Source organism: Phalaenopsis equestris, unplaced genomic scaffold (genome assembly GCF_001263595.1).
Source record: "Phalaenopsis equestris unplaced genomic scaffold, ASM126359v1 Scaffold000665, whole genome shotgun sequence".
Taxonomy (NCBI): domain Eukaryota; kingdom Viridiplantae; phylum Streptophyta; class Magnoliopsida; order Asparagales; family Orchidaceae; genus Phalaenopsis; species Phalaenopsis equestris.
The window spans coordinates 241320-255328 of record NW_018165105.1 but is presented as its reverse complement, the minus strand read 5'-3'; the positions used below and the strand labels follow the sequence as shown (position 1 = coordinate 255328).

Genomic DNA, 14009 nt, shown 5'->3' with positions numbered 1-14009 from the left:
GATTCTTGGTGGGATCGTTGCCCCCGACACTCTTAGGTTGTCAGTAGTTCTAGCACGATTAGAGTGACTAGTCTGTGGACTGCACGACTTTACACGAAAATAAAATAAATTTTTTTTTTTGCATGATAAAAATAATTCTGCATAAAAAAGACTTAAATAATAACTTATGCATGAAAATCTTTCTCTGAAAATTTATAAAAGTCAACGACTAGTCACTTGGATTGAGGTTAAGAACTACCTCCTGTAGATTGTCGAGTTGGCAACTCTTACTCAAGATCGGGAAGCACACAGCCCAGCTCTGAGCCCCCACTTTTACCAATGTCTTATACCAGTCCTGGTCTTTCATATGTGGTTATGTGTTTCTTTTGCTTGTGATTTTTACTGCTCGTTTTTATGGCTTTCATGCTGGGTTTTCTTGCAATATTTAATTTTCTTGCAAGTTTATTAAGATCTGTTGCAAATCATGCTATGCTCGCAATATTAATCACCATTAATAACACAATAGTAGCAGATGCCCATGTACGCTTTTTACAGTTTATATATAGCATTTTACTTTACTGCATTTTACCTTTCAAGCACATTTTATTTATCTGTGAGCTGCTTACTCTGTGATCTGTTTACTATGCATGCAAAACCAAAACTGAAACAAAACAAAATCAAACACTGACACCAAAACTGTGAAACACAAATCACCAATCTCAAACACTTAAACCTTGGAGCCATCGCGAGGGCTTGGAACCAACTTTGGGGGCAGCAGGACGAAGAGTTTGGAGCAAGCAGCAAGATCTTTTTCAGCATTCTCTTCCTTAGCATAATAACAACTCATAGGACTTCGAGGTAGCTTGCCTAGCGTGACGTAAATCCTCACATTCCCTCTTTAGGCTTCTGTACAATACAGTTGTGCAGCGTAAGTCCTAACTTGCCTTAGGTTCCGAGGTTGTCGTACGTATGGTACGACGTTGGTACGACGTAAACCCTCATATCTCTGTGGGCTATTTGCATAATCAGACATTATGCAAGTTTAAGTCCCAAATAATAAAACTGGCAAAATTAAACACTTAGTTAACGTTGTCTCCAAAAATGTAGCCACACCGTAGAATAGTCTGGGATGTCATCGAGATTTATCTCGGATCAATGACATCTCCTACCTTCTCCTTCCTCCTCGGATTAGTGACATCTCCTACCTTCTCCTTCTTTTGGACTCCTGAAAATAAGTATTCCGTATTGAGCCATTCCCACTTGATTTTCCTCGTCCTATCGTGAAAACCTAAACTTTGAATTCTTGAAGACTAAAACCACTGATCATTATCGAGAGTTTTCTCAAGTGATTCCCGTCACTTGGGATGTAATTAACTATAGAGGCTTGTCTCTATAGGGAACTTGGAACCCAGGTAAAATAAACCCTATTTAATCTTTGTATTAAATAGGGGAACTTGTCGGTCATATATAAAAGGTTCGCAGACTAAACGGATGTCACAAATCTCTTAGTTTGCTGGATTGGGTCTATCGCCGAGGTCTACACTTATCTTTCGGGAGGGTGTAGTATTCGCGGTATCAAACACGATTATGCAAACTATTGGACGAATGAGATCCATTTGGTCTCATTTTTTTGAAAAATTAAAACATACTACTTTTAAAACTCAAACTATATATCTTTTATATTTAAATTAAATCTCAAAAATTATTTTCATATATCATATTTTTCAAATAAATCCAATCGAAGAAAAAGTTGACCGACAGGAACACAAACAGTCGCCAAATCGTGCCTAAGAAATTGGGCAAATTGAGTCTATCACGAGGGACAAACCAAATCCAGCAAAAAAAAAAAAGAAACAAAACAGTAAAGTATTTCAACTAACATAAATCACTAAAAGGAGCCCAAACCGAGCCCAAGAACATGACCAACCTAGCCTCAAACATAATTTCCAATTCTTAAAAGCAATTTCCAACATATATTTCAACAAGGGGCAGCAAGAGAAGCAAAATGTGAGCCCCAAATGTAATTTCCACCATTTAAAAATAACTTTCAGCATATACTTCAACAAGGGGCAGCAAGAGAAGCAAAATGTGAGCCCCAAATGTAATTTCCAGCATTTAAAGATAACTTCCAGGATATACTTCAACAAGGGGCAGCAAGAGAAGCAAAATGTGAGCCCCAAATATAGTTTTTAGCATTTAAAGATAACTTTCAGCATATACTTCAACAAGGGGCAACAAGAGAAGCAAAATATGAGTCCCAAATGTAATTTCCAGCATTTAAAGATAACTTCCAGCAAATATTTTAACAAGGGGCAACAAGAGAAGCAAAATGTGAGCCCCAAATATAATTTCCAGCATTTAAAAAAAATTTAGCATATGTTCCAACGACGGGGGGAATAAAGGGAGCAAGATAAGCCCCAAACATAATTTTTCTAACATATAAAACAATTTCAACATGTATTCCAGCAAAAGGGTGAATAATAGGAACATGAAATGAACCCCTAAATATATGTTTTATCTCACAAAACAATTTCCAACACATATTGCAGCAAAAAGGGGTAGTAATAGGAACATGAAATGAGCCCCCAAACACATGTTTTATCTCACAAAACAATTTCCAACACATATTGCAGCAAAAGGGGGAGTAATAGGAACATGAAACATTAGCCCAAATGTATCCATATGAAAGTCCAAACTCAAAAATAAAGAAAAAGGAATCCTTTTTTTCTTTACTACATGAATAAGTGTTAATTGCACTTTCTTTCATCTTTACCAATCATGCGCAAAACGATGTATTCTATCTTTTTCAAACCAACCAAAAAAATCACGAGTTTCTAAAGATTTCTTTCAAAATCCGCATGATGAAAAGCAAATAAGAGCTCCATAATATTTTTTTTTCAAACCATAAAAAATGTGAATTCAACAAGCATTTGAACACGTGACCTCCAAAATCAGCGAAACTAATAATAAAGAGAAGCTCCAAATATTTTCTCCTAAGCATGCTTAGAAAACCATTCAAGTATGGAGCAAAAGGAGGACTCCCAACTACCATTCTGTGTGCAAGCTACAAGTTTCACCAAACATTCTTCTCCTTTTTTTTTTTTTTTAAGAAACCTTGAAGCTAGAACAAGCAACCAAGTCAACAACCCATAGTAATGAATAGCTAAGGAAGGAAGGGATATCTTGCTTGAATTTTTTTCAAGAGAAGAACGAGAAAAGAACAGAACGCCAAGAATACCAAGCCACTTAAGAAGAAACAGCTAGGGAATCCAAAAAAAAAAGGAAAATGGCAGCACTTCCCCCTTTTCCTTTCAATTGTCGACCAGCGCTCCTCCTTCAAGCTTTGCCCAAGAGACGTCAAGGCCTTCTCAACGCCTCAAATACACATACACAAAATGAAGAATCGAGACACAAAAAATGAAAGCACCTCCCCCACTCAAAATAAAATTTGGCTAACCCTAAGGAACTCCCCAAATGAGGCTTTTATAGCAAAAGAGGGAGGAGGAAAATTCTATCCCTCACCTGGGCGGTGAGACGAGCCAAGGGGAGCGACAAACCTCGCGTGGGGGGAGGACGACAGAGGCGAGGATTTGTCGCAGAGGAGCAGCTCGCGTGGCACGGCGTGGAAGCTTTTAGACAGGGTTTCAGTGGGGGGCCGAAAACTTCGGCCAAGGGAGGAGAGGAGTTCGGCTAGTAAGAGGACAGTGGAGATTCGCGATTCAGGATGCGAATTGGGGAAGATTTGGTTCGGCCCATAGGGATTCGCCTGGATTGCCAGCGAACGAGAGGGAGATGGGGGAGCTAGGGCTTATTCGCGAATGACAGAGGAGATGCGGGAGCGGCGAGGCCAGCGTTGTCGAGCCGCGATGGATAAATGGGTAATTGAACGTATGAATATATGATTTAGGGTTTATAATTAAGATTATTAATAATATAAGTATGAAAATATTAATTATTTCAAAAAGTAAAATTTGATTTGTGCATTTTTATTAGTGTGTCACATCATCATAAAATAGATGTCAATTTTGGGTAATTCTGACGTTCCAGATGCGCTGGTGCAGTCCGTTTTGCTGTCGGAAGTTGTTTTGATGAATTCATCGATTTGCGTGCCAATTTTCTTGTGTCAAAAATATGACAATATGAGTGTCTTTTCCTACCAAAATTGGTATCTCGGACGCGTTGGCGCAGTCCAATTTGTCGTTGGAGGTCGTTCGGAGAAGTTTGCATTTTGACCCCTCCTCTGGGCTTGATTGAAGTCTGATTTCATGCAATTTTGTGAACTTTGTGTATTTGGTGTGTGTATGTGACGAAAAAGTCGTGACGATGTTTTCCTAAGACTTGAAGTCCTATTAGAAACTTTTCCCTTGAGTCTTCGCAAAATAACCCATAACCGTTCGTTCATAAGACGATGGTCTTGTGCCAAAGATGCTAGACATCAAAGGAAAATAAGAATTGGCTAGAATTTTCTAAAAGTGTGGGTATGAATTTTAATTTTCTAAGACGATCAATAAGAACTCCTAGAACTAGATCCTAGGCTATAAGGAGGAGAAGAGAATACCTCACAAAAATGAGGTCAAAAGTCGGTAGCTTTTGTAGTGTAAGATTCCCAATTTATAATTCACCATATAGTTCAAATGTGTATTTAAGGATCGACTGATTCAGTCCATTAATCTGGCTATGTCTAAATAAATCAACTTTCAACTAAAGCGTGAATTCTGTATTCAATAGAACTTTACACAACATTATATTTTCATACAACGAAATGCCACATCTGGAAATCCTCTACATTTGGTGTCTGAAGTTTTTTTTTAGAGAGGCTACCACTTTGTAAAACTGTGAGGCTTTATTTGATGATTAGTTGTATTCTTTTTATATTTGTTCTCTCTAAATATTTACTTGGCTTGCACATGTGTTTGATATGTCATTAAACTTGATATTCTAGATATCTCTGATAACATGATTCTCAATTTATGATTTTATTTTTCAAGATTTTCACACATCATTTCTAATGAATATCTATTAAATTGTTATATGTGCAAGTTTTTTTTTTTTGTACTTTTAGTTTTCATCTACATTAAGAATTTTTTTTTTTATGAAATTTAAATGTGTTTGTGTGGTTTTGTGCAACTCATTGTAGATTTACAAATGCATAACCAATGAATGTTATGGAAAGTATAATCCCAGAAAATTTTAAAACTTGATATGTAACTCGGGGAACTTTTTTGAAAGATGTAACATGTTTGATTCAATAATGATGCTGGGTTTGTTAAAATAAAATTAATGGACACGCTGAATATTTTTGGCGAAATGTTGCTATATTGATAAAGCCTGTATGGGTTGTAATGAAACATAACCTTAAAGAATAATGTTGTTTTTAAATGATTATAGAAACTTACTGTATGATCAATTTAAGAATTTTATACAAGGTACGCTTTTTTATCATTTTCTATTTCATTAAAAGTCCCAGGCAAGAAATTATGCATAAGTTCAATTATAATTCGCCAAATATGTTTTCTCAAAATATGTTTGATGATGCTCTATAGAGCTTTTGGATTGAGGAAGATTACAAATATTCTTTTATTAGAATTACCCACTATTTGTTCATATTAGAAAATAAAGAAAATTATTAAAATCCTTCCTGTTAAACGCATGTCGATACTAGTACTGCAAATGAACTGAGTTGAGCTAATCAAGAGCTTTATTTGAGATCAATCTTGTTTATTTTAATCTTATTTGAGCTTGGCTCGATTCAACTTGAGATTTTTTAATGTGTTTAAGCTTGTTTCTTTAAGATCGTGGTTATTCGAGCTAGATTTGAGCTCGACTCGAGTTTGACTCATGTTAAGATTATTCAGCCTATTAATGAGTAGCTTATTTAGCAAAATAAACGAGCTTCTCATTTGAAAAAATAAACAAGCCTTTTTAACTCGAGCTTGTTGAGCTTAAATAATTAAATTTTAATTTTTAAAAACGTTTAAACTTTGGGATAAGTACTGTTAAATTTTTAAAAGATTTGTTAAATTATTTAAAAAAATTTTACAAGGTCACAGAATTACACAATCAGTTTTAATGCTAGCATTTTGTTTTAAACTATATAAATAGCACTACTTTAAGCATCTAATTGATGTGGGCTGTAACACAATTGTATTGGTCTAGTGGATTATGTGGTTGATGAAAAATTTGAAATAAACATCCAATTGTTGTTCGTGGAAAATAAAGATTTTTGTGGTCCAATCTATTATGCCATTTTCAAGTTGAATGAATATGTTAATTTTACATTCTAAAAAGAATCAAAATATCCTTAATAAGCCGTGATTGATCTTTAATTAAGTTTTTTAACGAGCTTTAAATGATTTTTTTATGATAAATAAATAAAAAAATAAGCTATTCAAACTCGTTCTTTTATCATTTAAGTATTTATTAAATTATTCAATCTTGTATGATTAGCTAATCAAATGATCATGAATGAGTTCTGATGGAATCAAGCCATAAGTATCTTATCATATGCACGGTTTGTTTGTTGCCCTAGTTAATACTAACATCATATATTATGATAAAATTTGATCTTCTTCATGAAATTATATTCTATGAATAGTTTTTTATGATGAATTTGTTGCATAAAATAATTATCAATTATAATATGATTCTACTTCTAATGTTATTATATATGAATATGCACTAAAAGTGTACATTAGAACAAGTCTAAATTTGTGCAAAAAAAAAAAAAATTTCAATTTAAATCTAAAGTTGAATTTAAATCTAAAGTTGACATCAATGATTAATATAAACCTGAATTAGAATCTAATTCTTTCATTGATTGTCATACTACATAAATCATGCTTATTGAAGTTGAGAAATAAATGTAAGAATTTTTTATTTATTGTAACCCCTGATGAAATAGCTAAGAAATTATCTATATGAATTGATTTTTTTTTTTTTTTGTCATTCTTGATTTAAAAGTTGATAAAAAGAATTTTATGGAGAAATTAAAGTTTCCGTCAACTTATACATTATATTTGGCTTTAACAAAACACATTTAAATTTTCATCTAATTGGTTGAAATAAAAAAAAAAAAATTCTTCACAAATTATCTTGTAGTCATTTGCATTACTTTCTTTTTTTTTAAGAGGTTGTTGGTATTTATGTTAAACAAATCATCATATTAGTATGATTTGCTAGTTATTTATAGAAAACTGTGGAATATAATAAATATTAGTTATCAGTTTTCATCATCATCCTATCTTAGAACTTGTTATAGGTTATACTTTGGGAAGGATATAAAAACTTATGCATCATACCAGGAAAGTTACTATAGATGTTAGAAATAGGTGGAATTTGAATAAAGTAATAAGATATTAATTCATCTAAATTATAAAGAGTTTTTGACAAGAATATTATGAAATGAGTTGCTAGAAAAATAAAATTTGATTGAAGTTACACATGTTGAGATGAAGGCTTATAAGATATAAATTTTTTGAAATTGTAGTATTATTCTAGTTCTTAACAGATAAATCTGATTTGCTTTATTCCATGACTATCACCCATACTATCACCCATACTTCTGATTCTTCTTTTTGTATTTTTTATCCGTCCCCTCACTTAGATGTGCATCTAGTTCTTTTCCTGATATTCATAAATGTAATGTCAAGTGCTATATTAAATGCTGAAACTTTATTCACTGATGGTGGGTATCAAAGGCATAGCAGGCTTTTTGATATTATGTATTACTCTATAGGAGGCACAACAGTTATGTCTATATATATACTTAGACGAATATTAACGTAATAATTCAGTTGTGCGAATGTGTTCATGATTGAAAAAAAATATAGATTTTTTAATCAACAATTGTTAAGAACATAAGATGCATGCATTAAGATGAATGAACAGAAAGATTGATCGCCATTTTAGTAGTGATGGTGTCTATCATTTAGTAGGATTTGTTTTTGATGTTTTTTTTTTTAATTTAAAACGTGTCTATGATGTTCCCCACTATGAGAATGGGTTGGATTCTGTGATATTTCTTTTGAAAATATTGTTCTGCACTCAATGGTCATTTGAAGTTTTGTTGTTAATAGATCTATATTTGTGAATTCATTGGAAATATAATATTTTTACCGGTAGTTGGCTTTTAGCTGTTGCTGGATATATGTGGGTGATCTCCCCTGGCATATTGTAGCTTTGGGTGGTTTGTTGCTTGCAACTTTTTGTGATTCTAGATGAGGTTGCAGCTGAGATGTTGGTGGTTTGATATTTGGTTATTCAGTGGCTGCAGATTTGTTGTGATTATGGAGAGTAGTGTTGCAGTGCTAGAAATTGATGTTTTGATACTTTTATTTGTATCTAGTAGGAAAGGGACTATAGATTTGTGGCCAACTCTTTGGTTTTTGGTTTTTTTTTTTTTTTTTTGGTTGTTAGAAGCAGGAATTTGTGATTTTTATTTAAAAAGAAATAAGTTTTTTTTTTTTTTTTTCTAAATAAAACTATTGTAGTATGGACAATTTCTTCTAGTTCTCTTATTGTTCAATTAGGAGCTTGAAGATTTTTAGAGAGACCATCTCTTTGTGCACGCAGGAGGTACATTTATTGGTCTTTTTTCTTTTACTTTGTTTGTGCTCTTTAAATATTGATTTGACTTGCATGTGAGATTGATATTTCATCAAATTTTGTATTGTTTGGTATTTTTTTTATTAGCATGAATTTAAATTAATTGTTTTAATGTTTCTTGAATTTTGGCGCATTATTTTAGTTAACACTTTTTCTCATTTTCATTAAGTTACAGAAAATGCCTAAATTCCGAGTTTGTGATTTGTGATTTTAAGTGTATTTGAATGATGTTGTGCATCTCATTATAGAGTTGTAATAAACAAGGTTTTGAAAATTAGGCCGGACATTAAACTGGAAAGAGAAGTTCAAGCTTCAAGATTCAAGTTTCAAATTCAGTTGAGGTTGAACTGAATGATACAATGAATATTAAAATTATAATATTATGAAAAAAATGACATTATAATGTTACAATAATGATATTTTATCAATTTAATATACAATATTCTCTCTCTCTCTCTCTATGTATATATATATTTTATCGAGACACGAAATACTTGCAAAAATATTTAAAGTACAATTCTATTAGAATGGAACATCAATAACAATAAAAATTAGAAGAAATTCCACCAATTTCTCTTCCTATATTTATAAGGTATTCAACTTCAAATTTGATTATATAGATTTAAATAACTTTTTAATATTAATTTTTTATTTATCGCGATTTAATCAAAATCAAAAAGTTATAATTTTATCAATATTAGAACCAGATTGTTTATCAATAATTTGATTGGTTTTGTGGCTCAACTGCCAGTTTTGAATTGTCTGTGTGAAAGCAATTTTGGAACTGGATTGGACCAATTTAGGACTGGTTCACAGTTGAGTTGATTGGATTGATCGGTCTATCCCGATTTTTAAAACCATAGTAGTAGTAAACCTAGGTCCCAAAGTAGTCTTATAGAAATGGTGGTCTTGCTCATTGAAAAAAAAGGGCGAAAGATGGTAGTTGATTTAAATTTCTTCATGGGATCATGTAGAAATAATCAGTGATCATGTAAAGACAATATTTTGACATGCAATAGAATAATATTGGCACTTTCACTATAAAAAGAATCCATTAATCAGCATTTTATTATTACTGCCTCATAAAGCATCTTCCAGACTGCTAGGGCCTTAAGCAGATGGAAACTTTAAACATTCAATTTTCATGTATAAACAAGTTATAGATCATATAATGTTTGGTCATAATGCAATATTTATGTATACGTTATTTTAAATCAAACATGCATATTAAATAATTAACTTATCAGCTAATCTGTGAGGCTGTGTATATTCTTTATTATAATTGGAAGTTTCACTTCTCTAGTATATTATATGTATGAGATTCATGTTTTAAGATAGCTTTTTCCAACAAGCTATCTTCATCAATATGCAAGTGTTCTATATCACACGAATGCTTACTTTTTGACAACCTTGTTGCATCACAGTTGGAAGAGTTATAGTATAATAATGCATGGTTTGATGCACCACTAGATTTGAGCTTTTTTGGAAGTTAAGAGGATACAAGTGATTTCTTTTTAGGAAGATTTACATACATACCACTTAATTCCTATGTATTTAAATATATAACACCTATACCTCAATTTTTACATACATGCCACCTTACCTATGCATGAAAAGGTGTATTTCACTTAAAAAATTTAAAATGGTAGTGTATCTGATATTGTATCAAAGATTTGTGGCATAAATGTAAAAAAGCAAAGCTTAGGTTTTTTAGATATGTAAATACATAGGAATTGGGTGTTATGTATGTAAATGCCTCTTCTTTTCATTATCAACTGCTTCAGAGTTAGCAATGCTGCTTTGCCAGCTAGTTGAAATTCACATGTTGTTTCTAGGATGATATGATTTTTGCTGACATTGTTATTATTTTAAAAATGATTACTTTTATTGAGCATTGTTGCTGCGTCAGAGCGCACAGTTAGGAAGTCTTGCTTGTCTGCCATGCTCTTTCTTAATTACGTTATGCTTAATCTTGAATATTACTACACCTTAATTAAAATGCTCGGTCTGGCATGTGTCTCTTCAGCTGGGCCTTTAGTACTGTGCTTAATCCAACCATACAATGTGTGTTCTTAAGAATTCCTGGTATTTAACAGGTTTTTGAGGTACAAAATGATGCCAAAATGAAACGTACTAGGCAGAGACCCTTACCTTCATGTCGTATTGGTGTTGCTCATGCAGTCATGTGGGCATCCAGTATGGGGTTTTCTGGCACAACTTTGTTGGCTTGGAAGGTTTGATATTAATGCAATCAATAGCTGTTTTAATGTGATTTATCAGGATTTCTTTTCTAGGGATTTTCTAAAGTTTATTCAAGCCATTTTGTTTACTAATATTTGCAATAACTTTATTGACAAGGTCTTTGCAGGCTAATTACTTGGCCGCTGGGCTTGCGGTTAGTAATCTATTTCTTTATGCTTTTGTTTATACTCCCTTAAAGCAAATTCATCCGGCTAATACGTGGGTTGGAGCAGTTGTAGGTGCCATTCCTCCACTCCTTGGGTAAATTTCACTTCTATTCCATTTTCTTCAATGAATTTCATGTTACGATTGACGTCACTGTTTTAAGTATCAAATTGAATATTCAATAACCTTTGCAATTGGTTAGATTGATATCATTGATTAAGGCACTTAAGCATTACAATTTAGTATTTTACTGCTAGTCAAACAGTTTTATGCTTTACTAAAATGGGATTGTCACGGCGCTAGACCCTGACTCGCAACATGTTTGATTTAAAATAATACCTAGTAAAACCCCATTTTGCATTTTTTTTGCTTTTTCTGTATTCCCCACCAACTTTTGGATATTTACGGTGCATGTTGTCTCATATCTTTATTAACTTGATGTGATTACCCATCCCCCTCCAGTTCACTTTAATCCTACTCATCTCTATTTTTGCTTATGTCTTCCTGATTCACCTCTTCTTATCTCATTTTCTTAATGTCTGTCGTTTGATTTGCTCTTAAAAATTTGTCATTAAATGTATGTTATTGCCATATTTTTGTTTCATGAATATGTTTACATTTTTGGTTGTTAATATATATCTTCATTGTTGCGCTCTGTATGTCATAGCACGTATCATCCATTATATTTGACTGTTTGCTATATTTTGTAATCCTGTCCCATATCTGCGACTTGCTTTATTTATTGTATTGAAGTGGCAAAAAGTGTTCCATCATTTTTTTTTTTTGATGAAAAATTGCATTTCTCAACTTATCGGACCATCTAAAAATTTTCTCGACTTCAAAAATCAAAATAGCTGTTTTCTACTGGAAATGCCCTAAAATTGGATGCTGAGGACCGCCTAAATGAAAAAAAAAAATCACAGTTTTCAGAACATTAAATTGATAATATGGTCAGTTTCTATCACTTGCTGAAGGAAAACAAAATAGTGTTGGTTAAGCTGCTTCCAAGCTGCCCAAATAAAGTTTCGGAATAAAGGTTAATATGTTGAGAATTATTTGAGGCTGACAAAATTGATAGCTTTACGATTGCTAATAAATAAAGAATGAAGGGAGCTCCAGATTCATGTGCTAATATAAGAAAAAATATCTGCCATGAATTCTTGTGGTTAACATGGAAAGGAGAGTGCCATGAAGTGTTACTTTCTTTACTAGCCAAGATAAGAAGTTTGGATAGTAGTTTTAATTGTTAGAGTTTTTGTAGTTAGTAATTTCTATATATTTTTTAAGTAGTTTTGTGTTTAAATACCCATTAAGGAAATGAACAAACAAAACTTTCTAGCTACTTTCTCTTTTCTATATGGTATCAAAGCAATGTTAGCGTCCATTTTTCAACCTTTTTTTTTATCTTTTTCTCTTATTCTTATCTTTATGTCTGATTTTTTCTGCTTACTCTTGAAAGAGGCAGCCATCATAAATGTTGAAATATAAACTAGTATTGTTGAAGGAGAATTTCAGGGGTCATAAATCTCTTATCGTTTCAACTAAAAAAGCTATCTGAAGTAGTCTCAGATTGTGAATCCTTTTTGGAAAGGAAAAGGAAAAATTTGCCATCTTGTTAATTCTTCTCCCACTTTGAACGGCCCAAGCTTTTGGATGAAGCAAATGTCATGAGCATATGATTATGAAAAATCATATTGTCTAAAATTAGTGGACTATGCATATTCTTCACAATCTCAAAGAAGTCTTACAAAAGTTTAAGTAGACTTATTTGGAAGTTAAAGATGCTAGTCTCATCTATATGACATAAGGACGAAACTCTCAAAAACCAAATATAGTTTATCATTGAATATTTTAATGTAATGAGAGTCCATTTATTGGAACTAGATCATATATAAATTTCTTGCAGGAATTAATATTGAATTCGACTTAATTTGAATTTAAGTTTTGAGCAGAGAAAGTGCACCATTTTAAATGAGGTGTTCTTCCTCGTGTGAGCCTAAGTGGGAAGATGGATGATAATGTTCTACACATCTAGCTCTGAAATGTTGGCCATAACAATGGAAATTAAAGATAAGGCACTTATTATCATTAAACCTTCTCAAACTTATATATGCATGCATGCATGCACATGCATGCATGTATGTTATGCATGCATGCATGCACATGCATGGATGGATCGATCTATGTCTATGTGTATATCTATATACATGTATCTCTATATATCAACGTATCTATATGCACATACATCTCTCTCGCTCTCTCTCTCTCTCTCTCTCTCTCTCTCTCTCTCTCTCTCTCTCTCTCTCTCTCTCTCTCTCTCTCTCTCTCTCTCTCTCTCTCTCTATATATATATATATATATATATATATATATAGAACATTAACGGGATATCGATGTCTCTGTTAGGGTTTACTCCAGTGGCATCTTCATGGCGACCCGAGTAGCCCTCGTTATCTCTTCGCCGGATCGAAATCGCAGCCTACTCAATCATTCGCGCTTCGTCTGCCTCGAATTCATCTGCATCGAATTTGTTTGTTCGTCTCCGTCTGCTTCGACTTCGCCTCCCTCGGCTTCGCTGCTGCGTTGTTTGCGTCCTTCGTCGTGCCTTGACGAAATCGTAGCCTTTTCTGCGACACTTCTTCAAGGCCAATACGTCGCATCGAACCTGCTCGCGTCGTTCGTAGGCGGCAGTTTTGCTCGCTTATTTCCAGCGTCCAGCGGCTCCCTAGCTGCTTTGGAGATGGCATCCACGATCCGCTCTTATGCCACTGCACATGCCGACGACTTTCCTATTCCTACTCGTGTTTCTCTTTCAGGTTCAGAGTCTTGTTTTCATATTGGCAAGGCATGCAATGTTCCTCAATCTTTTCACGATGCTCTTGAAGGTGGCGATCACACCTTCATAAAAAAATTAGGAAAAAAAAGGAAGTCTGCTCTTATTCTCACAGAGGTGGAAACCAATACTCTCGCGTCCTCCTGGAGTTTTGCTCTAGTGGGGAAATTTCTGTATCGTCACCCAA

At 33.3% G+C, this 14009-nt stretch overlaps 1 protein-coding gene across 1 annotated transcript in view; it reads left to right on the top strand.

Moving 5' to 3' along the window:
* Positions 1-14009, top strand: part of LOC110030138 (protoheme IX farnesyltransferase, mitochondrial-like) — a 53733-nt gene that overhangs the window by 19370 nt on the left and 20354 nt on the right. Inside the window, exons 3-4 of the mRNA XM_020732720.1 lie at positions 10680-10817; positions 10952-11085. Of these exons, the coding sequence (XP_020588379.1) occupies positions 10680-10817; positions 10952-11085 (272 nt within the window). The remainder of the gene's footprint in view (positions 1-10679; positions 10818-10951; positions 11086-14009) is intronic.